The sequence below is a fragment of the Furipterus horrens genome, unplaced genomic scaffold, assembly GCF_987537825.1.
Source record: "Furipterus horrens unplaced genomic scaffold, mFurHor1.1.pri manual_scaffold_4, whole genome shotgun sequence".
Classification (NCBI taxonomy): Eukaryota; Metazoa; Chordata; class Mammalia; order Chiroptera; family Furipteridae; genus Furipterus; species Furipterus horrens.
In genome coordinates this window covers 198,524,318-198,550,921 of record NW_028327174.1, presented here as the reverse complement: position 1 = coordinate 198,550,921, position 26,604 = coordinate 198,524,318, and the positions used below count along the sequence as shown (strand labels likewise).

The 26,604-nt window shown below is 53.4% G+C and overlaps 1 protein-coding gene, 2 long non-coding RNA genes, 1 other non-coding gene and 1 pseudogene across 8 annotated transcripts; 3 read left to right on the top strand and 2 right to left on the bottom strand.

Annotated features, from left to right (window-relative positions):
• The first annotated feature begins 50 nt into the window (after window positions 1-50).
• LOC150013740 (large ribosomal subunit protein uL11-like) lies at window positions 51-3,580 on the top strand (annotated as a pseudogene). The gene is made up of 7 exons (XR_016510583.1): window positions 51-149; window positions 710-783; window positions 1,799-1,897; window positions 2,261-2,342; window positions 2,819-2,905; window positions 3,247-3,359; window positions 3,532-3,580. The product of XR_016510583.1 is annotated as a large ribosomal subunit protein uL11-like (transcript).
• Window positions 2,611-2,740, top strand: LOC150013741 (small nucleolar RNA SNORA65). Its single transcript, XR_016510986.1, has one exon. It is a non-coding gene; the product is annotated as a small nucleolar RNA SNORA65 (small nucleolar RNA).
• Window positions 3,581-5,548: 1,968 nt separating the features above from the next.
• On the bottom strand, window positions 5,549-10,049 carry LOC150013739 (uncharacterized). Its single transcript, XR_016510582.1, has 3 exons — window positions 9,922-10,049; window positions 6,819-6,864; window positions 5,549-5,964 (listed from the first exon to the last, which is right to left on the bottom strand). It is a non-coding gene; the product is annotated as an uncharacterized LOC150013739 (long non-coding RNA).
• Window positions 10,050-15,800: 5,751 nt separating this feature from the next.
• On the bottom strand, window positions 15,801-23,576 carry SLC2A8 (solute carrier family 2 member 8). 4 transcript variants are annotated; one of them, XM_090274749.1, is made up of 10 exons: window positions 23,373-23,571; window positions 23,117-23,279; window positions 22,593-22,799; window positions 21,253-21,352; window positions 20,141-20,340; window positions 19,294-19,437; window positions 19,087-19,195; window positions 18,180-18,353; window positions 17,612-17,757; window positions 15,801-16,429 (listed from the first exon to the last, which is right to left on the bottom strand). In XM_090274749.1, the coding sequence occupies exons 1-10, from the start codon at window positions 23,426-23,428 to the stop codon at window positions 16,292-16,294; spliced, it is 1,437 nt and encodes a 478-aa protein (XP_090130875.1). In that variant the 5' UTR covers window positions 23,429-23,571; the 3' UTR covers window positions 15,801-16,291. The 4 variants fall into 4 exon arrangements, with proteins under 4 accessions (XP_090130875.1, XP_090130876.1, XP_090130877.1 ...); XM_090274750.1 differs by lacking the exon at window positions 23,117-23,279 and having other exon boundaries at window positions 23,373-23,391; XM_090274752.1 differs by lacking the exon at window positions 17,612-17,757 and having other exon boundaries at window positions 16,282-16,429; window positions 23,373-23,576.
• Window positions 23,577-23,887: 311 nt separating this feature from the next.
• Window positions 23,888-25,979, top strand: LOC150013737 (uncharacterized). Its single transcript, XR_016510581.1, has 2 exons — window positions 23,888-24,338; window positions 25,245-25,979. It is a non-coding gene; the product is annotated as an uncharacterized LOC150013737 (long non-coding RNA).
• Window positions 25,980-26,604: the final 625 nt, after the last annotated feature.

The window sequence follows — 26,604 nt, the reverse complement described above, 5'->3', positions numbered from 1 at the left end:
GGCGTAGCTGAGCCGCCTTCCGGTCTTTCGGTTTTCGGCTCGGAGGAGGCGAAGGTGCAACTTTCTTCGGTCGTCCCGAATCCGGGTTCATCCGACACCAGCTGCCTCCACCATGCCGCCGAAGTTCGACCCCAACGAGGTCAAAGTCGGTGCGTGTTTTAGACGCGGCCGGGGCTGCGGGATAGAGCATCCCTTCTCCCCGCAGCGCCTGCGGCCCCTCCGCAGTCGTTGCCTTTTCCCCACGTCGCGCTTTAGAGCTGCTGCCTAGCAGCGGCTTTTCCGGCGCTGCGTTCAGGGCCCTGGGAAGTTCTGGCCGAGTCACTCGCTTTCTGGGTCTCAGCCTGCCCACGTGTAAATGGGGAGGGAGGACCGGAAGACCTGTGGCGGCTTTGCAGCCCGCGCGCCTTAGGGTAAGGTTTGTCTCCGGGCCCGTTCCCCCTAAGACTGGATTGGCCGGCGGTCTGGGTGCCTCCACGCCGGCCAGGTAGGTCGGGGCCTCGGCGGCCGCAGCCGAGCCGAAGGTCGCTGGCCCCACGTGGCGCTTGGGGCGGCCCACGCCCAGGGAAGGGGTGCCTGCCTCGCTCCTCGCTGAGGCTCTGGGCGCCGTGTGGAGCGGAGGCAGAAGGCGGTGTGGCCAGCCCGGAGCGATGCCGGGAGAGGGCTGTGGCTGGGCTTTCGCAGACGCATTCACCGGTTTCTCTCCTCCCAGTGTACCTGCGGTGCACCGGCGGGGAAGTGGGCGCCACGTCGGCCCTCGCCCCCAAGATCGGCCCCCTGGGCCTGGTAAGTCACTTTCGTGGGGGGGGGGGCGGGCGGGGGCGTTTCTTACGTGCTCTGGCTTGTCAAACACGACCACAGCCGAGGTGCCATCGGCGTCGGCAGATACCCATCCCCGACCAAGACCCCGGGTCACTGAACTGGCTGGCACTAGGTGCGGTGGAGAGGCTGCGTGTGAAAAATGGAACCCGGTACCTCGAAGCATTCACTTAACCTCCACTGTCTCTTCACAGCTGTTAGTGCACCTGAGGGAGCCAAATGGGGGCTTGGAAGCCACGTGGCCTAGGGACAGCCTGTGTTTTCCAGCGAGGGAGGGAAACAGGCATATCGCTGGTGGGAGCATAAAGTGGGATGTGGGTGAGAATTCTGGTGAACGTTCCAATGGCTTGTGTTCCCTGCTTTGCCCTAAGCCTACTGGTTACTACCACCAGCCTTATTTGGCTGCTTTTCCAGTTTACTGAGCTCGGGCTTCCCTGCGTAGCACGAGGCCTTTATTCCTTGCACAGTGGTCACCTCTCCCATGTGCTCGCCCGCCCTAGTCTTGCTCTTCTTGGCCCTTAGCTCAGCTGACACTCAGCGCACAGCTGTTTCCCAGGGTCACTAGGAAATCCCAGGGTAGCAAACGCTAGACTTGCAGCCTTGTGCATTGACTTGGATTGGCCTGACACAGGAACCCGGTAGCTTTAAAGATGTCCAGGAGATTTGAATGTAACCCAGGTTGAAAATCTCTTCCTACACTACCACGTAGGTTCTTACGAGAGGGAAGGTAGGTGAGTGAGTTTGCCCCGTTATGGCCCTGGGCTTGCAGCTTACAGCCCTGAACAAACCTCACCCCAGCCTCATTTTCCCAGTTTCTACTTGGGTGACGCCATGTCTTGATTGGGCAGGTACAGTTGTGTGCTTCAGTTCCCTGTGTGCTCTGTAAGGAAGATTGGGGTACTGCCAAGTGAGGAAGACTGGGCAGGTTTTCAGGCTGTTTAAACTTTGGGCATAGTATGAGTTCATGCCTTTATTTCTACAGTCTCCGAAAAAGGTTGGTGATGACATCGCCAAAGCAACCGGTGATTGGAAGGGTCTGAGGATTACAGTGAAACTGACCATTCAGAACAGACAGGCCCAGGTACTTGGTCTGAGGGAGGGCAGGGGTAGCAACCCTCTGGGATTCCTGGGTGGAAGGTTTTCGCTGACATGGCCACCTGCCACTAGTGGTGAGAGCAATTTTATTTGGGAAGGCTTTATCCAGAGCACGGATCAAGGTCAAAGACGTGCTTAAATATTAACTCATTACTTGTGTGACTTTGGGGGAAATCACTTAGTGTCTCAGGTTAAGATGTGTTTTGGGTTGTAAAAATTATTTGAGAAAGTACAGCAAATCCCAATGTGTCTAGCCCCATGGTCTCTTCTAAGAACCAAGTTACATGGCAGTATTGTCTAAATTGGAGGGTCGAGTAGGGCTTATTCATGTTGAGGTTCTCTTCTGCAGATTGAGGTAGTGCCTTCTGCCTCTGCCCTGATCATCAAAGCCCTCAAAGAACCCCCACGAGACAGAAAGAAGCAAAAGAACAGTGAGTGGCCTTTTCCCCGGTAATCTGAGTGGTTTGGGAGCAGGGTGGTGTGTGTAAATGCCTGATACGTGGCTGCGTGTCTGTCTGTCACAAAACCTAAGGACGGCGCAGGGATTTGGTGGAGCCAGGCAGTGCCCTGCAGAGGGGAAATGGGCAGGGCGATGCAACTGAAAATGATAACTAGTAATTAGAGCTTAACTAACTGCATTAACTTAGCTGGTCTTTTCTCATCTCTGCAACAGTTAAGGCTTGGTTTGGCCGTCAGCCACCCGCCACTGCGCCTGACCAGTTCTCGGTTGGCTGGTGCATTCCAGTGGTGAGCTGATAGTAAACCCCAGCTTAGGAAACAGGGTTGTTCTTCACGTGGACAACTCTGTGCCGAAAGCATGGGAACAGCCGAGCAAGGGCTAAGGGAGGAACTGTGGGCTGATGTGGCCTTGGGTTGTGATGAAGCTTTTGCCTTTTTTTTCCTGCAGTTAAGCACAGTGGAAATATCACTTTTGATGAGATTGTCAACATTGCCCGACAGATGCGGCACCGATCTTTAGCTAGAGAGCTCTCTGGTAAGAGCAGGACAACATGGACCCACCTTGTGATATGGGCATGTTCACTGAGGGGTAGCATTTTCCCACCTAAAAGGAGACTAGATTTTGTAAGTTCCAAAATTTGGGGTGTGGTGTCTTCTGGGTTTGCAAAAATGGCTTGATCATGGTGAAGATTTTGGGCCAGATGTGTTTAATCAGGGTATCAAGGATTCCATGGAGATGCATTCAGGGCTTACAGAACTAAATGGAGCTCCGAGTTCTGAATTAGGGGAGTCGGCTGTTACTCCTTGCCTGCTGTAGTATCTGAGGATTGTGAGGGGCTGGCAGTGCCATCTGATGCCCCCTTATCTTAATGATAGGAACCATTAAAGAGATCTTGGGGACCGCCCAGTCTGTGGGCTGCAATGTTGATGGCCGCCACCCTCACGACATCATAGATGACATCAACAGTGGTGCAGTGGAGTGCCCGGCGGTAAGTGACTTCTGTATCAGTTTTGTTGGCTTAGAACCAGGGTGAAAGGTGGAGGAGCTAATGTATTCATCGAGGTGACTTTAGAAGTTCTAGAAGTGGTCAGTAGCGGGGTTGAGAAAAAAGATATTTTTTGTCCTATCACTGACAGGGTTTCTTTTTTTCTTTCCCGTAGAGTTAAGAACTACAAAGGAAAATATTTCAATTAAAGATCATTTGACAACCAATGGACTTTTGATGTGGCCTCTTCCTTGGGGGAGCTAGGTTCTCGGTGTTCAGGTGTTGGATAGTGGAGCCAAAGTGGCCATTCTGTGGAAGTAGCACCCTGGGCAGTAAGCTCTTCGTAGGTAACAGATTTCTGCCCTTTATGGCACTAGCTCGGGAAAGACATCTGGAAAGGAAGTCTCGGTGCTTTTTGTAGAGGCATTTGTAGAGCTTTTCATAAATAGTTCTTTGCCGGAAGAAAAATTTGTAGTTCAGCACAAGTACATGGGGGATGAAGTTCTTCATCTCAGACCAAATTATTTGGTGGGTTGGGGCCCAGAGCCCATAAGTCAAGGCTTTGATAGCCATTACAATGCACAGCTGGGGTTCACTGACGGGACAGCAAAGAAACCTGACTTGCATCGTGAGTTCTTGATCGATCCTGAGTGTATGTGGAAGTGAGGGTCAAGTGTACTTCTAAAGTTAGCTGTAGTCTAGCCCTGCCATTCTCTGGACCTATTTGCTTTAAACCAGTTACAGACTGTCTTATGTCTTCCTCAATGTCCCTTGTTTCTCTTGAATCACTTTTAGAGCTTGTCACTCCCTTTCCCTTTATTAGACATGCAGGGAATGGACACATGGGCACCTGGATAAGCCACACCCGAGTAGCTTGGAAGAAGGGGCTTCTTGTCACTACTATAAAGGGAGTTGGGAGTGACTGACCCGAGAACTTCATTTGTTTCCTTGCCATTAGTTATTTCTTTGCTCTCCCACTGATTTTGTTAACAGGCCCTTCAGTAGGCGGTTTTTAGTCACCCCAGGTGCAGTCAGGTGGAGAACAAACTACCCTTTAGCGGAAAGGTGAGTGAAGGAAAAAAGTATTCCAGGACCCATGTCAAGGCACCCAGTGTCAGTCAAAGCTAGAGAGGCCTCAGGTGAGGAAAGTCAACACAAGCTTCCTTTATAGCAGATGACCAGCAACGGGAAGTCTGTCCTGCAGTCAAAAAGCTTACCGAACCAAAATCCAGGGAAACATAGGCTGAGGTGAGGTCACACCAGCTGGGTGTGGAGTTGGTATAAATGCCCGGGGTTGCACTCAGGTTGGTACAAAGTAGAAAAGGAAATGGCTGTTCCCCACGAGGTAGGAAGATGATCTACCTGCCTCTGGCCCAGGGAAACTATGACTGTCATCAGGTTGTCCCTCCCTGATAGGGTCCCCAGAGAAAAGGATGTACCTTATGGAGAGATTTAAGTAACTCTGTCTTGATACCTCCGCTTCAATGACTTCCCCTAGAAACAAGCACCGGAACAGTTCATAAACTGGACACTTGCTACGTTTCAGCTGTGTAGGTATTCGTGTATTGAGCATTAAGGACTGAATCCCTTACCTCCAGTGAGACTGCAGCATTTAACGGCCCTAGAATCCCTTTCTCACTTGAATTTACTTCCCCAAATCAGATACCTGTTGACCCCATAATGAGAGAAATGCTCTTGCCTGGCCAATATTAGTTATTTGCAACAGTGGTCACTGGAGGCGAGAGAGCCACTGCCAGAGCACCTAGCCCTTAGGCAGGAACCGAGTTCATTGATTTGAACACATCCTTACAAACGGGTCTCTGGAGCGCCTGCTGTTGAAACTTACAGACGATGTTGAGAGAAAAACGGACCTTCCAGGTAAAATAGTGACTTCAATAAAGGTGCAAATGCATGTGACTCTAAGGGTACAGACTGAAAGATGTTCCCAGAGGCTTTCGAACCCCTGTTGGGCCCGTCTGTGACGGTCACCTTCCGTTACTCTCCGGCACGGAGCTTCTGGTGGCGGACAGGTGCTGAGCTACATCGGAAGGCCCGGCTGCGCTCCCCGCACCAGTAGGTCTCAGCCCGTGTGGGTTCTCTGGTGCTGGCTGGGCGAGGAGCTCTGGGTAAACGCTTTGATGGCAAATGAGGGCCGAGCTCTCCCGAAGAATTACCTGCGTTGGTTGCATTTATACGGCCTCTCCCCAGTGTGGGTCTTCTGGTGGATTACAAGGTTCGTACTCTGGTGGAAGGCCTTCCTGCACGCGCCGCACTCGGACGGCCGCCCCCCGTGTGGCTCTTCTGGTGCTGCGACAGGGAGGAACAGTAACTGAAGGCTTTGCCGCATTCGCTACACGGGTACGGTTTTGCTCAGATTTAATTACGTCTGCGTTTCCCCTGAAGCTCTGGGTCCGTGCTTCACGTTTGCGGGGTCTCACTTCTGTAGCAACGCCCTGTTGTGGACAAAGGACTGGTCTCGGGTGGAAGCTCCCCTCCAGTTCACAGGTCCTGGGACCCGACTCCCCAGGGAGCAGCTCTGCCCTTGGCTCTTGGGATGAGTCTTCAGAAACATTCCGCTCTGGCAGTGATCCACATACCGTCTTCCAGCCTGGAAAAAAATTTAGAAAGGCAGTTTTAAAAATTCCTTTGAGGGAAGAAAAGATGCTACTGAAATCCAAAAGGCTGACGGGATGTGGCTGAGCTGTCACACAGGCAGGTTTGATGCGTCACTTCCCTTCACCCAGAACATTACTGGTGTACATGTCTATTCTAAACCGTAATGGCCACGGGGACTTTTCAGAGACATCAGCCCCCTTCCCTCAGCCGCAAAGGGATGACCTGACCCTTATTCTCCACCTTGGCTGCAATACTCCTTTTCCCCCTACTGGGTGGGCCCAGGCTGCCTTCTTCGTCCCAGTTCTGTGTGATTGGAGCAATCCGCTTACCAGGTGTAAAAAACTCACTTTAAAAAGCTGATGACCGACGCAGCAACATTAATTTTTTCACTTTTTAAATTCAAGATTTCAAAAAATGGTTAATTCAAAAAATGTCTAATTCTAGATTTGGCTAAGCGTGCAGCACCACGGGCCACCTCACCACTGGTGCAGCTGCACACAGTGGGACCTTTCTGGACAACGGGGTTGCACCTGTTGAGTCTTGACATTGTTGACCTCAGAAGGCCCTCCCACACTTAAGAGATTCCACTTGTAAGAATTTATCCTAAGGAACCACTGAGAAATGATGCAAAGCTGCGATAACAGGTGCCCATCCCAGCACCATCTGTCAGATGAAAAGCCAGCGCCTAAATACTGAATAATGAGGGGATGACCACAGCACAGCCACTGTGCAGCTGGGCGGCAATCCCCCCATTCTCTCCTTCCTACCTTGGGAACCCCATCAGTTCAGTCAGACAGAGGCATTAGAGTATAACAGACCCCCAAGAACCCCAGACCCACCACTTACCAGCACTGTGCAATCACAGCACCTCTCTGGGTCTCATTTTTCTCACCTGTAAAATGGGGATAACAATGCCTTGTGAAGTTGTTGCTTTGAAGTTAAAGGAAAATGCAGATAAAACAATTGTCACAATGCCTAGCAAGTAAGTATATAGTTTACAAATATTACCTATTAGTTCTTTGGAGAAAGTGGCTCTGCAAATTTAAGACATTTGCCTAATCAAAAGAAGGGGTATATGACCAAGTGGGGTCCATCCCAGGAACAGGTTGGTCCAACACACAAAAATCAAATTATGTAATATGCCATATTAATACAAAGGAAGAAAAAAAACATGATCATCTCAATAAACACCAAAAAGGTCATTTTATAAAATGTGACACTTTTTCATGATAAAAAAAACAATAAACTAGGAACAGAAGGGAACTTCCTGCACTGGAGAAAAGGCGTCTACAGAAAGCCCAGAGCTGACGTTGCACTTAACAGTGAAGGCCTGATGCCTTCCCCCTAAGATCAGAAACGACAAAGGTGTTGGCTCTTGCCACTTCTATCCAGTATTTTACTGGAAGTTATAGCCAGGGCAACTAGGCAAGGAAAGAAAAAAGAAAGAAAGAAAGGCATCCAGATTGTAAAGGAAGAATTAAAACTACATTCACGATGACCTGACTTTGTATATAAAAAAAATCTCAATGTCTCCCCAAACTATCACAGATAAACAAGTTCATCAAGGTTGCAGAATACATGATGAACATGCAATAAAGAGACAACCCACTTAACGGGCAAAAGATTTGAATAGACAGTTCTCTAGGTGTATTTCTCGTTACTAGCAAAGAACAATCCAAAATTGAAATTTAAAGCAATTCTATTTACAAGCGCATTAAAAGAATGAAATACCTAGGAATAAAAACAAAGGAAGTGCATGACACAGTACATTAAAACTACCAAACATTGTTGGGTTAGTGCAATTCCTATCAAAATCCCAGTTGGCTTTTTTACTGAAGTTGATAAGACTGATCTTAAAATTCATATGGAAATGCGAGACCCAGAAATAGTCAAACAATCTGGAATAAGAACTAAATTGGTACTGGTATAAGGACAGATCAATGGAAAAGAACTGAGAGTCCAGAAATAAACACATTTATGAACAATTGATTTTCAACAAGAAATTAAATGGGGAAAGAACGCTTTTCAAAAAAATGCTCTTGGAACAACTGGACATTCACACACACACAAAAGAACGAAGTTAGACTCCTACCTAATAGGAATGAACTCAAAATCGATCAAAGACCTAAAGTAAAAGCTAAAACTCCTAGAAGAAAACATATATATATATTCTACGACCTCTAACAGGCAATAGTTTCTTAGATATGGCACCAAAAGCACAAAAGAAAAAATAAATTGGACTTCATCAAACTTTAAAACTCTGTGCTTCTAGGGACACTGTAATGTGAAAAGAATCACAGAATGGGAGAAAAATATCTGCACATCATATATCTTCTAAGGGTCCAATATCCAGAATACACAATTTTTACAACCCAACAATAAATAACCCAATTTCAAAACGGACAGAGGGCTTGAACAGATATTTCTCCAAGCAAGATCTACAAATAGCTAAAAAGTGTATGAAAAGATGCTCAACATCATTAATCGCTGGACAAATGCACATTAAACCAGAATGAGGTACCACTTCACACCCACTACTAGGTGGCTAAAATTTTAAAAAGCTGGAGAACAAGTGCTGATGAGGATGGAGAGAAACTGGAACACGCATAAATTGCTACTGGGAATGGGAAACGGTGCGGCCTCCTGAAAAAAAGCGTGGTAGTGCCTCAGAAAGTCAAACCGTTACCACCCGACACGGCAGTTCCTCTCCACACAAAGCCCTGTGCACGCGTGTTCCCAGCATTATTCATAATAGCCCAAACTGGAAACCACCAGCCCAGGGGCAGACCGAACGTGGCATACCCATACAGTGGAATACTATTCAGCCAGAAAAAGAAACGGGGTACATTCATTCCTGTTACAACATCATGCTAAGTGGAAGAAGTCAGACACATCCATTGGACGATCCTGTTTTTATGTGATGTCCAGAACGGGCAAATACATAGGGACAAAAAGCAGATCAGTGGTCGCCAGGGACCAGGGGGAAGAGGGAATGGCTAACGGGTGTTGAACATGTTCTAGAATTAAGCAGCGGTGATGGCCGTCCAACTATGCAAATGTATCAAACGCCACTGAATTGTATACTTTAAAAGTGAATATTACGGTATATCAATTATATCTCAATTGAAAAAAAAACCAACAACAGTAGAGATAGTAGGGTCCTCAGAAAAAGACGTAAAAAGGCCCGGGTACAGGTCCTCGGAGAGACCCCAGGTTACTGAGCTGTTCCTCGCGCCACTGTATCTTCTCTTCCTCTTTGGAGAAGACGGTAACCGCCTGCCTTCGCAGGTCTCCCGGGACGACGACACATAGTGCTGGATGTCAAACTGGACTTGTCGACCAATACGGGGACCCCCGGACCCAGGAGAGGAATGCGCAGGCCTCGGGGGCTACGAGTAAACGCACATTTGTTCTCTTTTGCAAGGCGTTAAAAATGCTTTCAGAAACGCTCCTTCATTTGATGCTTACAGGGCTTAGAGGTAAACGCGGCACTTCATATTCCTGCACCCAGGTTAGGAGACCTGGCAGGTACCACCCGCAGCTTACACAGGGCTCCCGGCGCCCCGATCCCAAATCCCCAGCACCCCCCGCCCCTCCGCCACTTCACGGTCCAGCCGGGCTGAAGCCGCCCTCACCGCAGGCGGAGCCAATGGGCTCCGGCTCCGAGCACCCCGGCTGCTTCCGGAGCTGGAAGGTCAGAAGCCACAGCGGAGACTCGGAGTGCATCCCACTGCCCTTCCCAGGTCCCATTCTCGCTATCGCTCCATCAAGCAGATCGTCGTAAGGGGTTGGACACTCAGAGATTACCCAGGCATGAGCTCCTCAAACTTTTTGGACCCCAGAATTTTTAATTCGAGGAAGACCGTCCCCAAGTGGAAAGGAGTAACAGTGCGCAAGCTGCAACAAGGAGCCGGACCCCCTGCGACCCGTCCCCTCCACCACTCCTCACCTTCCTCCAGCATCTGGGTCTCACCACGGGACACCGCCTCCCGGCAGTCCTCTGGGCGTCAACGTCGCCTCACGCAGCCCCAGCCCCGCTCTGCAGCCTGCTCTGCCCGTGGCCTCTTCTTCTCTCCGGCCTCTCCCCTCAGAGGCCGGGTCTGAGCCAGCGGTCTGGGCGCCGGGAGCGCCGGTGCGGCCTGTCCAGCCAGGTCTCTCACTCTCCTCAGGCACAGCCAGGCGCGGCTGGAAGCCCGAGGCGCAACCAACAGCTCGGTCTCAACCAGAACACCGCGCTGAAAACCGCCGTCGGCTACCGAGGGGGCCACGGGTACCGGGCACCGGCGCGAGCCGAGAAACCACGGTCTCGCGCCACAGGGGACGCACGTCAATCGCGTCACTTTCGGTCATGCGCGCAAGCCTTCCAGCCCCGCCAGACTCCATTCCCCAGAAATCTCCGGCTCCCTTCCTGGCCAAAGCCTTTTTCCTCTCGGTGCCAGCCTGTGACCCGCACACCTTCCTGAACCGCGACTCCTACAGCTTCCGCCAGGGCTTGCTCCCGGAACCGACCTCCCATCAGGCTACGCTGCACACGCTCTTCAGGACCACGGGAATCCCCGGCCGGCGCCTCTGGGACAGGAAGCGGCTTGCCGCGAAGGGTCCTGGGAGTGGTAGTTTTCGCGCAGGCGCAGACCTACACTGGTTCTGGGACCCTGGTTTCAGAGCCGCGGGTGGTGAGGGTCCAACCCCAGCCACCTTCACGGTCCTCTTGAGCCCCACTGAGGGGCGTAAAGGAAATGAGGGCCCCTCAGTGTGACAGGGCTGCCACGGGTTGGTAGCCTGGAATTCTCAAAGTATAAATTCTTTATCAGCAGGAGGAAACTTCCTCAGTAATTTCAGGAGCAGAAACACACTTTGAGAGTGTTCGATCAACACGATTGCGAGAGGAGATTCTTGAACATTCTGTCCCTTGGAGGCTCCCCAGCTGCGCTAGGGGATATTTCAATGGGCTTCCTCAGAGCATGGATGAAAATTCTTCACTGCCCAAGCAATTTTTCAGATAACCAATTAAGTTTTAGGCGCATTTTGACATTAAGACGATAGGAATGCAGTCACCTGGGTAGCAGAAATGAGTTTGGGGGTCCTAAGGTCTCTTTTCATGTTGTACTGCCTCTGTCCCTCTCAGTCACAGCTGGTAGCGTTTTGGCCAATGTAATTCTTTGTGTGTCCTTTGTGAATCTTACTGGGATTAACTCCATTAGGCAAGTCACAGCCATAGATGCCTTTGAGATAAGCCCTTCTCTACTTTGGGCTTCTGATGGATCTCATGGGGCTAAAATCAAGGTGTTAGCTGGGTTATATTCCTTCCGGAGGGTCTAGGGGAGATAATCTGTTTCCTTGCCTCTTCCAGCTTCGAGAGGCTTCCTGCATTCCTGCTTCCTCCACTTTTGGCCCCTTAGAGTTGGTGCGGTCCTACTTGCAGTCACAGATGCAACAGGTGCTAACCCCACACTGGCCACTAGACGACGGTAGCAGGTTTCCCGTCCTAGTGGTACGAGTCTACCCATGGCCACTAGGGGGTAGCAGAGTGCTTCAAGCTTCAGCGGATGCAACTCCACCTGTGGCCACTGAGTGGCGTTAGGGCAGTTCTTGTCTCAGGTTTGCAGCAGCCAGGATTCTTCGGGAAGTTTTTTGGGTGGGGGATAGTGTGAGTATTGGTGGGCAGTGCAGATTTCTACTCTGTTATCCAGTACAAAGACCCATCTTCTGTGGACCGGGTAAACCACAGCTTCTGCTGCACGAAGTAAACAACCCGACTGAGCGATTCCAGAGGAAATCAGAGAGTAGAAGACAACCTTTGAAAAGTTAACTATGTAAATAGTTTTATTTGTAACAGTGAGTATGAATTGTTGCTGAGGATGTGGAGGAGGAGGAACTCTTGTGCCCTGCTGGTGAGAATGCCAAATGGTGCAACCACTTTGGAAGACAGTTTGGCAGCTTCTTAAAATAGTTAAACATAAGCTGAAACATTTGACCCAGAAGTTCCACTCCACACAAAACTTGTTGCAAATGTTTACAGCAGCTTCATTCATCACAGTCAAAAGCTGGAACGAGCCCGTATGTCCAAGGTACTGCCACCTGACAGCAGAGGAATAAACTGATGCACACGGCACGGATGAGTCTAAATCACTCTGCTGGGTTAGAGGCCAGACTCAAAGGACTGTAAACTGTATGACTGCATTTTGATGAAAGTTTAGAAAAAGCAAAACTATGGGGACAGAACACATCTGTAGGTTCCAGGACATTCTGAGGTGATAAGAATGCCCTCTGGCTTGATTGTGGTGGTGGGTTCACAGCTGTGTACCTTCGACCTATGCCATCAAATTTTATACCAACGATCGTTGAATTTTATAATGTATAAATATGCCTTAATAAAGCTCATTTTTAAAGTGAAAGTATTGAGTCTAAGTCCTCCAGTCAAGATGGTGGCATAGGTAAACACGGCTCGCTTCCTTGCACAACCACATCAAAATTACAACCAAAATATAGAACACCCATTACTCAGAACCGTCAGGAATTGAGTTGAATGGAAGTCTGACAACTATGGAATTAAAGAAAGGATTCATCCAGACTGGTAGGAGGGGCAGAGATGTGGAACAGGCTGGTCCCACATCCACGTGTGGTGGATAAAAACTTGGGAGGGATATCTCAGGAGCGAGGAGTGCCAGCCCCACATCAGGTCCCCCAGCCCAGAGTTCCAGTGCCAGGAAGACAAGTACCCACAACTTCTGGCTGCAAAAACCAGTGGGGACCGAGTTGGTGGAAGAAACTTCTGGAGTCCCAAGCAGTTCCTCTTAGAGAGCCCACACACAAACTTACTCAGACTCACTCCCTCTGAACTTCAGCACTGGGGTAGCAGCTTGAAAGGCACCAGTGGCACACAGGGAGGAACTGAAGTGTCTAGCATCAAGGCAAGAGATGAGGGACAGCTTTCTCCTAGACAGAAAGGTGGGCAGAGGCCATGTCCCCTTTTCTGAACCCTCCCCCAATAGAGCCATATAGCAAGCAGGTGGGTGCCATAGCTGAGACTCCACCAACCTGGCTAACATGGTGTGCCCCACCTTGGAGATCCCCTGGGACTGCGCACCACCCAACTTATAAGCCCACCCAAACTGTTAACAGAGATTTTTCCATATGAATGGCTGGTCTTAGCTCATGCTTCACAACTTCCTAAATCCTCTCAAAAAGCAACAGCCAGCCTCATTGGGCCCCCAATCCCCATACCTCTTGCTAAGTGGCCCCAGGCCTGACACTAGCAGCAGCCAGCCTAGATTCACAACTTGGCTTCACCTGGAAATCTATAAGCCCAAGTAGCAGCCATCTTAGACTGCTTTATAGTGCAGGCAGGGTGGCTCTGGGCAAAACACAGGCAGGGGCTGACCTTGGCCTGCACCACCCGGGAAACCCCAGGACCTGTGCACCCAGTGGACAGCTACAGATCATGTTGGAGCACCACCACCCTGCTACTGCACAGCTGATCTTCCATGGAGGGGAGACATTGGTAGTCAGTGGTCACAGCCAGTCCTTGCAGCTGACTGGCCTGGGTAAATCGCTCCCACTGACCTGCAACAGCAACCAAGACTCAACTACAAGAGGAGGGTGTACTCAGTTCACACAGAGGGCTCACCTCGAGTACCCAGCTTGGGTGAGAGGGAAGGCCGTGTCACTGGACCCTACAGGGCACCTACTACATTAGGTCACACTACCAAGACAGGGAGTCATAGTAGCTTTACCTAATACATAGAAACAAACACAGGGAGGCTGCCAAAACAAGGGGACAAAGAAACACGGCCCAAATGAAAGAACAGATCAAAACTCCAGAAAAAGAACTAAAAACAATGGAGATAAATAATCTATCAGATGCAGAGTTCAAAACTTTGGTTATAAGGATGCTCAAGGAAGTTAGTGAGGACTCAACAGCATAAGAAAGATCCAGTCAGAAACGAAGGATACACTAATTGAAATAAAGAACAAGTTACAGGGAAACAACGGTAGAGTGGATGAAGCCGAGAATCAAATCAATGATTTGGAACAAAAGGAAGCAAAAAACAAGCAACCAGAACAACAAGAAAAAAAAAAATCTAAAACACGAGGATAGCATAAGCAACCTCTGGGACAACTTCAAGCATTCCAACATTTGCATCATGGGGTGTCAGAAGAAGAGAAAGAGCAAGAAATTGGAAATCTATTTGAAAAAATAATGAAAGGAAACTTCCCTAATTTGATGAAGGAAATAGACGTGCAAGTCAAGGAAGCACAGAATCCCAAACAATGGATGCAAAGAGGCCCACGCCAAGACACATCATTAGTAAAATGCCAAAGGTTAAAGATAAAGAGAGAATCTTAAAAACAGCAAGAGAAAAGCAGAGACTTACCTATAAAGGAGTTCCCATAAGACTGTCAGTTGATTTCTCAAAAGAAACTTTGCAGGCAAGAAGGGACTGGCAAGAAGTATTCAAAGTGATGAAAAGCAAGGACCTACAACCAAGATTACTCTACCCAGCAAAGCTATCACTTAGAATGGAAGGGCAGATGAAGTGCTTCCCAGACAAGGTAAAGCTAAAGGAGTTCATCACCAAACCATTATTATATGAAATGTTGAAGGGAGATATTTAAGAAAAAGCACTATTAAAAGATGGCAATAAATACGTAACTATCAACAACTGAATCTAAAAAACAAACTAAGCAAACAAGCAGAACAGAAACAGAATCATAGATATGGGGAGCATTGGGATGGTGGTCAGTGGGGAGGGGGGTGTCTGGGGATGGGTGAAGAGGTGAGGGGATTAAGAAGCACAAATGGTAGGTACAGAATAGACACAGGGATGTTAAGAGCAAGTATAGGAAACGGAGCAGCCGAAGAAGTTCTACCATGACCCATGGACATGAATAATGGTGTGGGGACTGCCTGAGGGAGTGGGGGGTGCTGGGTGTAGGGGGGCAAAGGGGGGAAATTGGGACAACTATAATAGCATAATCAAAAATAATAAAATTAAAAAAATAAAGTGGAAGTATTAATCCTTAGAGAAACCCAAATCGCATTCCATCATAAAGTATAGGATGATTGTCAAAACTCCAACCAAAAGAAAGTGGAAGCGCTTACACTGGTATCAGACAGAGTAACCTCAGAAAAAGGACTGTTACGAGGGACCAAGAAGGTCATTCATGATAGAGGACAAATCGATCAGGAGAACGTAACAGTCCTAAGTGCGCCACACCTGATAACAGTGCTCCCAGGCACCTGAAGTAAAACCCGGCAGAACTACCGAAGTGCCCGCATGTATGACTCTTCTCAGTAGCTGATACAACAAGGGGACAGAAGCTCAGTCAGGACGTCGAGACCCGAACCACGCTACTAAGCTAACTGGCGTTTGTAGACCATTCCATCCAACATTATAGGGCTGTTCTCAGCCCTGTCAAGGGCCCACGATGCAGCACGAACGACAACGTAGGTACAGCTCCTGACATGGAAGATGTGACCTTGCTTCTGGAAGGTTCCCAGGGATTTGGATTTTGCTACAGCTGAGAGCTGCCCTGCATATTACTTGGCCCATTTTACTGAAACCAGAGCAGCTGCAGCAGAATCTTCTGGAGACTAACCCTGGGGTCCCACTCTCTCCACCGCTCTGCCCTGGACCAGGGCCCCGCTCTCCGGCCTCATGAGAGCTAACAGAAGGTGTCAAGGCGGGCACATGCGGGAGCTGCACAGCCCAGGAAGTGAGTAAGGCAGGTCACGGAATGGGCAGTGAGTCCGTAGGTGTTCTCAGCAAGGCCGGCTTGTGCGACAGGAAAACGCTTTCTCAAACTCGGCTCACAGAGAGGCCGTGACCTGATTGTCTGAGTCAAATCTTTATTTGGCAAACACAGTTCTTTCCTGATAATCAGCCCTATGAGGAGACCGTGGGCCACCACCCAGTCTGCAAAGGCACCTTCTTCAGAAAACAAGGAGCCATGAGTAACCCTCCTCCTCTGTCGCTTTTGTGTCATGACAGAGATGGCATGTGGAGGACTGGCCAGAGGGCAGACGAGACCCTCTGAGATGTCTCCTCCTCCCCGGTCTCAGAGCAGTGGCGGGAACTGGACCCGGGGCCTGGGAACCTCCTGCCCGTGGCTTGCGGGGCTGTAGAGAACTGGGCGGGAAGCAGGGACCCAGAGGATAAGACTTTGAGGGGCTGTGGTCCTCGATCCTGGCTCCCTAGGGGCAGGCAGGGGCTCCGGGCTCCAGCGGAGGCCCAGGTCAAAGTCACAGGCAGGCTCTGTTCCCTCCGAAGTCCAAAGAGGCCCAGCTAGGAGGGGCAGCCGCTCCTGTCAAGGGGCTGTCATCGCCCTTCAAAATGGGCTGTGATTTGCTCCAAAGTCTTTCCTTTGGTCTCAGGGACACAGGACAAAGTGAAAAGGACACTGATGATGCAGAAGGTGGAGGCGAGCCAGAAAGCACCGTAGGGCCTGAGCACCTCCTGCAGAGAGAGGGGAAGCCACGGTGCCCGTGGCGGAAGGTCAGGAGCCCGGGCCCCAGCCGGTCCCGCCCAGGCTCAGTGCTGAGCACTGGCCAAGGTGTGGATGTTGTGCACCGGGGAAACTGAGGCTCACTATGATGAAGTGACTGCCCCTAGGTCAGAGACGCGTTATCAGGTGACACTGGGCCCTCATTCCCGGGCTCTGACTCCAGAGCCCACAGACCCGCCCTCTGCACTTCGCTTTGGCCCTGCCCTCCAAGGTCCCTGCCCCCAGAGGGGTCTCTCTTCTTGGTACCGAAGGAACGCGTGAGCTGACGGCAAGTGGTGTGTGAGCAAACAGGGACACGCAGGGCCCACAGGCACGGAGGGAAGAGTGGGCAGTTCCCTTTGGTCAGAGCCTGTCCACCCTCCCAGCCCAGCCCCAGCCCCACAGGCCCCTCCCTGGCAGCTCTCCCTCCCCAGGGCGGACTCCAGGCCCGCCCCGGCACCCACCCTCCTATGCTCGCCCTGGCCCCAGCTCAGCCTCCTGCTGGCTCACCGCCCCCACCACCGCACTGGCTGCTGCTGTCCCAGCCCTCGTCATAAAGGGGACTGCGTCCCTCTCATCCCTGGCTGCCTCTGGCGCCGTGATCAAGCCTGGACGTGGCATGTACGGGGGAATGAATGGCTGCCGACCAACACCATCCCCCTGACTGGTTGGGAAGCCCCTTAGGCAGGGGTCATGTCTGAGCCGGTCCATCCATGAGAAGGCAACAGAACGCTGAACTGAACTGATGTTCCCATCAACCCTAAGAGGAAGGCGCCTCACCCTCCTCCGTTTTCAGCCAAGGCAGCTGGCTCAGAGAAGGCGAGCAGTGCCCCCAAGGTCACACGGCAGGGAAATGGCCAAGACGGGGTTTGGGCCCAGGCCTGTGGACTCCGAAGCCAGACTTTGCCCACACAGCCCTCCTTCCCGACATCTGATCGGGGGGCCCGTCCTGCTGTCTGCCACCAAGAAGGGTTCCCCCCGTGCCCCGGCCTATCTGTCTCCCCCTCACCCCTGACTAAGGCAGCTGGAGCCCCGGAATGATGGGGCCGCAGCCTGTACACGAGGCCACTGACCCCGAGTCTTCTGCAACAGGAATTCTAAAAAGTGCCCCTCTGCTGACCGTGCGAGGGGGAGGCCGTCAGGCCTGCACTCACCATGAGGCTGCTGAACTCTTTTGTCACCAGAAAGGCCATGAGCCAGTTGGTGAGGACACAGACGCCGGTGGCCACGCCCTTGGCGTGCAGAGGGAAGAGTTCAGACATGAGGAGCCAGGGGATGGGCCCCCAGCCCACAGCGAAGCCTGCGGGAACAAGACAGGTGTCAGAAGCCACACGGGCCAGACCCCCCCACTTGCCGCAGAGCCTGGGGCTGGAGCTTCGCGGGGCTGCCCGGCACTGGCGGAGGGGGCCTGTGTTCCAGTCTGTGCCCTCCTGCTCCTAGGTGCCAGGCCACCCTCTCCACTTCTTCCACTCCGGTCCCTTCCCTCTGGAATGGGACCACGATGGGGCCTACTCCGTGTGTGATGGGGGTGTTGAGTGAGAGGGTCAGAGAAGGGCTTGGCCCGGTGCCTGGCACACAGTCGGGGCTAGACACACAGAGCTGGGCGCCTATATGGACAGGTGAGGCCGGGTAGGCTTGGGCTTGCTGGGAGCCACAGGAACCCAGCAGTGACAGGGTGTCCCCATCGGTCCCCGCCCTGCCTCCCCACAGGCCCCCTCTCACCGGCAATGAAGAGGCACATGCTGCCCACCGCCAACCAGGCCAGCCCTACACTGGCATTGGCAGGCTCCATGGAGACAGGCGCCAGGAGGTCCGTGTGTGAGGAGTTGCTGGGGCCACCCTGGGTCAGCTTGAAGTAGGCCCCAAAGGCGCTGCTGCTGAACACCATGACCACACCTGCAGGCGGGGGCAGCGGGGGGCAGGGGCTGGGGGACACGGCCCGTAGCCCAGGCATGAGGCTCGCGCAGGAGTCTCACCTAGTGTGGCCGTCACGATGTGGTTGGTCTCATCACCTCTGAGAGGGGCGGTGAGCGGAACCTGGGAGCCCTGCCTGGGCGGCCCCCAGCCCAGCCCAGTCCTACCAGCCCTGGCGTGGACCTTAAACCTCAGTGAACTCCAAGAAGCTCCTGGAAGCAGAGCCCCCTGGCCTGAGGGGCAGAAGTTGTGAGGGTGGCAGTCAGCCCACTATTGGAACCCGTCCTGCCAATGGCGCCTGTGGGTCTCAGCACGCGCGGAGGGGCACACGCGGACCATCCCCCACTCCTCACGATGGCCCACCACTACCCCCATTTCAGAGGGGAAACTGAGCCTCAGAGCGGTAAAGCCACTTGCCCCAAAAGACCACAGGCTTCCGAGCCACTTCCCCGCAGGGCCCTCCGTCCCCTCATCGTGAGCTGGGGCCCTGATGGCACCTTCTTTGCAGGCTCAGTGCAAAGGTGGAGGTGCGATGCGGGGACCCACGTGCGCAGGCCTGGCCGGCAGCGAGCGCTCTCTGAGATGCGCTCCCGTCCAGTCTCGGTCTTGTTCTCAGGGACGCCGGCCCTCCGCCTCACACAACGCAGTGGTCTCGCTAAAGACCCTCCTGCGCCACCCCACTTGCAAGGGCTGGACCCCAGCCCTTGGGCCTCACCTGACAAGGCCAAGAGCAGCCTCCGCCCAGCCTTGTCCATGATGACCGCCGCCAGGGCCGTGAACAGCACCTGGATGATGCCCACGACGACCGAGGCCAGGCTGCTCTCCTGGGGAGATGGGCAGACGCAGGTCAGGTGAAGACCCGGGGACTAGGCCACCCCCGCACGGCAGCCAGATGAGGCAGACTGGGAAGAGGCCTCTTTACCCTGAGCTTGGCCTCCTCAAAGATGGTCTCTGCGTAGAACATGACAGCGTTGATCCCCGACAGCTGCTGGAAGACCATCAGCGAGATGCCGATGACCAAGGGCTTGTAGATGCCAGGACGCCTCAGCTGGGCCAGGTGGAAGCCCTGCTCAACAGAAACGGGGTGTCAGTGCCTCTCCCAAGGGGCACCCTGGCTTTGGGCCCGCCACCCTGAGGCCTGGCAGAGGGAGGGGGCCTCAGCTTCTTGTCTCGGCCCCATCTGGGCCTTGGGGCCATGGACAGGTCTTTGTCTCACTCCAGCCTCCCCATTGGCAAGGATGACAAGATCCTCCTGTCCTTGTTGGGGGAACCACCAAGACAGCACACGGGCAAAGAGCCAGGGGGTCCAGAATCCCACCAGCCTTGGGCCGAGCCACCCTCCGCCCCAACGAACCCCCTCTTCCAACACACTACCAGGCACGTGCTTGGACTCCTGTTTTACAGGAATAAACTAAGGCTAAACAATGGGGTGTCACACTGTAGGTAAGTGGCATCAATCTTATCCCCTGCCATAGAACCCCTCAAGTCGGCCCACACGTCCCTGGGGCCCAGCCTGGACTTTGCTTTCAGTAAGGTCAAGGTCCAGGCTTTCCCAGTGGTCTTCAAGGCCAGGGCCCAGCTGAGCGGGGCTGAAGCAGGCCTTTGCTTGCTGGCACACAGGACAACATGGTACCCCCTGCCCATGTGTGTGTGTGTGTGTGTGTGTGTGTGTGTGTACGTCCTCGGGAATGGGCTGTGCTGGCCTCCCTGGCTACAAAGGGCTGATACTGCACTGACCCTTCCCCTGGCTCCACCTCCCAGCCCCTCACCTGGTGCTCAGGCCCAACAGGGGGCTCTTCCCAGCCCTGCTCGGAGCCCCACAGGAACTGCGCAGCAGCCATGGCTTCCTGGCGCTGGTGCTGAGTCAGCAGGAAGCGTGGGGTCTCGGGCATGCAGCACATGAGCAGCAGCATGAAGGAGGGGGGCACACAGCCCAGCACGGCCAGCCAGCGCCACTCCAGGACCCAGCCTGGATGGGGGGGGGTGTCAGCCATCAGAGCCAGCCCCCTCGCCAATCCCAGGGGCACAGCTTAAGGGGCGAGGACCTCACTCGCTCTGCATGGCTACCCTTGAGTTGGTTACTGATACTGTTCTTATTGTTGCTGAGTGTAGAAATGATGATGGGGACATCATCACGCTACGTCTGCGTAGTGAGTATTTACGTAGTCATTACACAAAGAGCGAGCCACTCGCTATGCAAGGACATGTATGACGTGGCACTGTGTGTGTAAAATTTCAGGGCGGGAGAATAAATATGCATAGTCCTCCTCTGGTCCTCATGCAGACCCTCTGGAAAGCCACCAAGAGGCAGGTATGGTTGGTTCCCCAGAGAGGAAGGGGAACAGGGTAGGGGGCTTTTCACTGAACACCAGAGGATCATAAGTCACAGGAACTGATCAATGCAAGTACAGATTATGATGAACTGGAGATAATTTTATGGGTGTATTGATACCCACGTGTCTGTCCCAAATGCCAGTGTCTGTACACAGTAGGGCTTTGGTACATGCTGGGCCCCCACAGCAATCAGACAGCGGGCAGGACTCTGAATTAGGGCCAGGATGGTAATTGGTAAAAGTGAAAGAGCCGCAGGGCACATGGCCCAGGCCCTGCTGCACCCAGCAGGCCTGACAGCCCACCCTTCCCCCTGGTTCTCAGGTTCCATCTAGGAAGATGAGGACATCACCTTCTTCAGCTCTTCAGGAACTCAGTCACAAGACCCACACATCCCAGGGCCTCAGGGAGGGGATCTGGAAACCTAGCACGTTGGGCACTGGCTGTGTGGCCTTGGGCAAGTCCTGTGAACTCTCTGAACTTCAGTTTCTATACCTGTTAAGTGGCCACCTGGCCATTAATAGGGATCAAAAGAGAATGTTAAAACTACCTGCCAGGTAGGCCAGAAGGATGCCTATGACCACCATCAGCTGCACACAGGAGCCGAGCAGTCCTCGCACTTCCGGGTAGGCAATTTCGGAGATATAGACCTGTTGGCAATTAAGACGAGAGCTGCAGGCCTGATGGGCCCCTAACTGTAAGCCCCAGGTCACAGCCTTCCTCGTTCCCTCCGCACCCCACCAAGTGATCTGTAGCAGGCGTTTAAAGGGGATTAAAGGTATATATGTGGCTGCTGCGTGTCGGGGGGATGGGTGGGTGGGGGCACAGAGCTTTGCAAACTTCCATTTAATTGTATCATTCCCTTGATAAAGTGCAGATTCTGGTGTGGTAGGTCTGGAGTGGGGCCCAAGATTCTGCCTTCCTAACTAGCTCCAGGCGACACCCGGGCTTCTGGCGTGGCACCCTGGGCGTTAACGCAGGAACTCTTCGCTGTAATGGCTGCCGGTGACTGGGCTCAGGGGCCAGAAAGGCCTCGCCCGTACTTCTGGGTTACTCCATGCCTTACTTCGGTGTGTTTTTGTCCAGTAAAAAACCCAAAGCATGAGATCCAACCGGCTGCCCAACAAGCACAGGTGAGCTGAGCGGGAGGGGCAAAGGGGTGGCCGGGGAGGACCCGAGTCACTGCTTTCCGTGTCTCCCAGGTTGGGGTGTTGGTGGTGGGTCATCCAAATCCATGGGCAGCAGCAAGCAGTTCACTGGTCACCCCGCAATCCCCGCTGCCAGGGTCCAAGCCCTTCACAAGCCACGACAGGGATGATGTGCGGTGTCTCTGATTCCTTGCCCACCGCACACGGTAACCTGTCCTCACTCCGGAGGGGAGGGAACTGAGGCCCAGAGAGGCGCTCTGCCCCAGGAAGTGGCACAGCGGGGATGCCAGCCAGTGCGCACAGCTCCAGAGTCAGCCAGGGCAGTGCTGGGCCCGGCGTGTGTGCAGGTGGCAGCAGCCTCTGCCCCCAGGTCAGACTGACAGGAATTGCCTGCTGAACCGTAGTCAGTGGTCTGAATGGCCAGGGGGATCCAAGTCACAGCGTGAGGCTTCTGTTGACCACCCACAGACGCCATCTCACTTGTAGAGCAAAATGGAGGCCGGGTTAAGCGGCACGATCCCGGCAATCACTTGGCCACCGACTGGCTGAGCCTGGACAAAGGACTTCACCTTTCTGAAGCTCACTTCAGCTGCAGCCGGGGCAATAACAGCTCTCAGCAGCGCCCACTGTGGGCGAGGGAGATAAGGCAGATAAGGGCCCCCGAGGAGGTCCAGGGCAGAACCACGCCCCGAGGTCTGCTCCTTTTCCTCGGTGTCAGGGCCTGAGGCTAGGGGACACTCACCGGGGCCACTAGCGAAGCGATGCCACAGGCCAAGCCGGTGAGGAGGCGGCCCGCTAGCAGCACCCACACGTCCTGGGCCGCGGTGATGACGGCAAAGCCGGTCACGAAGGGTACGGTGCAGAACATGAGGCTCAGCTTGCGCCCGGCGCGGTCTACCAGCCAGCCGCCCAGCACGCCCCCAGCCGCGGCCCCCAGGGTCACGATGGCCTGGGGGCGATCCCTGGCTGAGGAGGGGGCGCCAGGGGATCGTGCCCCAACCGCGCCCCCCCCCCGCAAGGCCTCGGAGGGAAGGGGACTTGGTCCCTGAATGGTGGGTGCGGAGACGGTGACTCCTGGCAGGGGAACCGGGGCGTACTGGGCGGAGGGTCTCAGCGCCTGCCCTAAGCAAGGCAGGGGGAGGTCCCAACACGCGTCCGAGGGGATGGGCGTGAAGGGCCCCAGTCCCCCTCCGAGGGGGAGGGTATGGGGGGTCCCGGAGCCCGTCTCAGGGGCGAAAGGGGTGATGTCCCAGGTGGAGGTCTCACCCCGAACCAGGAGGCGGCGTTGTCATCGAGGTGTGGGGCCGGGGGCGGGGCGCGCCGCAGGCTCGGGATAGCGGGGGAGCTGTAGCCGAGCGCGAAGCCGAAGCTGAGGGGGCCCAGGGCAGCGGCGAAGGCGGCGAGGAAGACGCGGCGGCCGCGGGGGACGCTGCGGGGTGAGACGGTCAGTGAGCAGCGCCGGCCTGGACGCAGGGAGAGGGGCAAGACTGAGCCCCGGGACCGGGTTCCCCAGCCAGCTCACCTGCTACCGGGCGGCCGCAGGAGCGGCTGGGTCTCCACCTGGTCCTCAGGCGTCATGTTCGCGGCCAACGCTTGCTGGGACCCCTCTGGCGCCTGAACTGCCAAGGGTCCCGCGACTGCCGTTCGCACCGGCCTCGCGCTTCTGGGAGGCCCTGGGCTTGGGTCTTGGAACAGCCAATGCAAACGCAAGGCCCGGCTAGCCTTTGCGTTGAGACCAGCCCTTCAAATCAAAGCAGACCAATGAAAGCCGATTGGCGAACCGCACTGGACCCGCCTCTAGGACAGAGTTATCCAATGGGCAGGGGGGGCGGAGTTTGTATCTGGGCCGTGAGCAAATCATCCAATAGGAGTGTGATGCGAGCCAGGCGGGGTCAAATAGCTGCTTCAGACCGAGCCGGCCAATGAGGGTGGAGGGCAAGGATTGCACTTGCGCCCCCCCCCCCCCCCCCCCGAGCCGCCTCTCGGTCCGGCTTCAACCAATGGGGCTAGGAGCCGGACGCAGGCGGAGCACGTGGGCCATGGCCGGGACTTCCCGTCCCCGCTCTGGGCCGCGGCCCCAGTCCCCCAGTAACTCGTCTGCAGCTCGTGCTCCGTGTTGACCGCTGCTCAGGGGCCTGAGTTGGAGGAGTCTGGCCCCTCCGCCTGGCCCTGTGGTGCCCCCTGAGAGCCGCAGGGCTGGAGTTATCCACATGACTGTTGTGTGTCACCCTCCGTCGCAGAGCCTGGCCAGGCGCTCCAGCTCGGCTGCCGGCGGGTGGGGATGGGTGGGCCGAGGCGCGACCCTGCGAGACGCAGCCTGCCTTCGCTCAGGTCATCACTTGGAGCCCTCAGGTTGCTGAGGGCTGCAGAGCCTACGATGACTAGGACCTCCAGATGCTGGGGACCTGGGGTCCCACATGCCACTCGTGTGACTGATCAGGGCTTAAGTGGTGAGCTCCATGCTTCCTAAATTCCACTCACTTCACAGGTAATCCTGACTCTTGAATCTTCATCCAAATACCTCCCAACTCTGGGAATCCTGAGGCTGTTGGTAGCCAACTCTCTACGTGTCCGCCCACCCAGGTCACTGCTGGAGGTGAGGATGACGAGGTCAGGGTTCGGGAGAATCGTGCGGTTTGTACCCAGCATCCTCAGTGCAGGCAGCTGCAGGACAGTGCTGTGTAATTCTGGAAAGAACCAGGGCTACCAGTAGAGGCTTAGCTTCTAATCTTTCTCTGGGCCTGTGTTTCCTCATCTCTGCGTGGGGATGACAATATCTGTCTTCCAAGAGAGTTTTGAGTAGGGGCAATATACATAAACACCAGGCACATGGGAAGCGATCAAGTGCTAGCCAATATCATCATGATAGTCGGTTCACCTAGTGCAGTATCTTTAAAGACAGGCAACTTCCCCTCTGTGCTTACATAGCATCTCGTGCTCCAGTTATAAATTCTTATCACAGCTTTGTGATCACCTGTTTACTCTTCTCCCTCCCCCAATGACAGCACTTGGTGCTTGCAAAGTGGGTGAATGACTCAAAACTCCTTGGGTAAACTGCTCAGTTAGACAGTTTATTTTGTAACTCACCAGTGGGGTATGCGGAGATGCTTATGTAACCAGGATGCTCCAGTGAGCCCAGCTAGTGCCAGCCAGCCCTAGCCATGGGCCCCTGCAAACCGCTCTTCCCCCGTGAGTGTGCAGCAGTCACGTCTGGGCCGCTGTAAGCAGGTATTGCTGCCGGTGCGGCCTCCTGCTCCCCTTTGTGAGCTAAGCACCGCCTCTTGTCCTTTCTACATTTAGTCCTCAGATCTGTGGCTTTTGTCACATCATGGGGGGACTGATACCACCCATCTTTTGGAAAATGGTCTAAAAGCCCTTGGTTTTTCTATTCCAGGCTGAGAAGCAAGAAACTTCAGGAAAAAAGGTTGACAGGAAACACACACTTATAAACTCATAAAGCTCACAGATTAGTTTAACATGAAACACATCAGCCAGATCCCAGTGACGCAACCACTCAGCCTGGCTCTGTATGGGGGACAGGGGAGACAGCCCAGCTCTGCGGTCAGAGAACTCACAGGTTCCAATCATTGTCCCTTTCTCAGCCTTTGAAAAGCAAAAAGAAATACAACCTAATTCACAAAGCCTGTGGTGAGGTCGAGGTACAGGATGTAGCGGATTTCGTGTCCTCCCTGTAGGGGAAAAGGGCGTAGAAGACACACAGGAAGAGCGGCGATGCTGAATGCTGCAAACGCCGCGAGAGACACCTTGGCTGTACCCACCCCACGTGGGCCTACCTGCAAGGCACTGCCTTTACTTTATGACTAATTGACTTTCTGGCTCGGGCCTCTTGCCTTCTGCTGAAGGGAGCCAGGCAGCCTTCAGCTTGCATTCACCATCACGTTGAACTGCTTGTACGATAGGCAGGGTGGAGCCCTTTCCCCACAGTGTGCAGGCCCACGAGGAGGCAGGCCCCAGACTTATGGCAGACCAAGGTCATGTGACACTCCGCGCTTACAGAGAAGACCTGCAGAATAACTCCGAGCCGCTCTAACGGGGAAGGATTTGAAGTTTCTTGTGATGGGTAATAGAGTTGAGAAGAGGTACAATAAAATGGAATCATCAGACTAAAGCCAGAGGCAAATTATCTCGTTCATACATTATAGTTTTTACAACGTCAGTGAAACTAGATTCCCCGCTTGGACCTGCCCCGGCTAGCGGCTGACATTTCACTGTTTCAGTTACACTTGGCCAAACCCACGTTTTCCTCTTACTTTGAGGAGGGAGCAGCAAAAGGCAGATAAATAACAAGAGGAAGGTAATCATTTGATTCACGTGAAAGCAAAGCAGACCCACATGAGAGGAAGAAGCCTGAGTGATAATTTTGATAATTGTTTTCTGGTTAAATGATTTCAGAGTAACAATAAAACCAAACAAAATAATCTTAAGACTCTTAACAAGCTCCTCCTTATACCTTATGATCTTTTGTGAGATACAAGGAGGAAGAAAAAAGGAGCTTCTGAGACCTAACCATTCAGCTTTTCTCAAGAGTCTACAGGCAGGAATGGAGCTGGTTCCAATCACAGTGACCTGAAATGGTAACGGGGCCACAGGTGCAGAAAGAAAACTTATTTAGAATACATTTTAAAAGCAATGGCTTTTCTTTATAAAAGAAACACATTAGGACAAAAGAAAAGGGTAATAAAAAATTATTTTCCTATCTAGGTATATAAAATATCAAAGAAGGCTGCCATAAG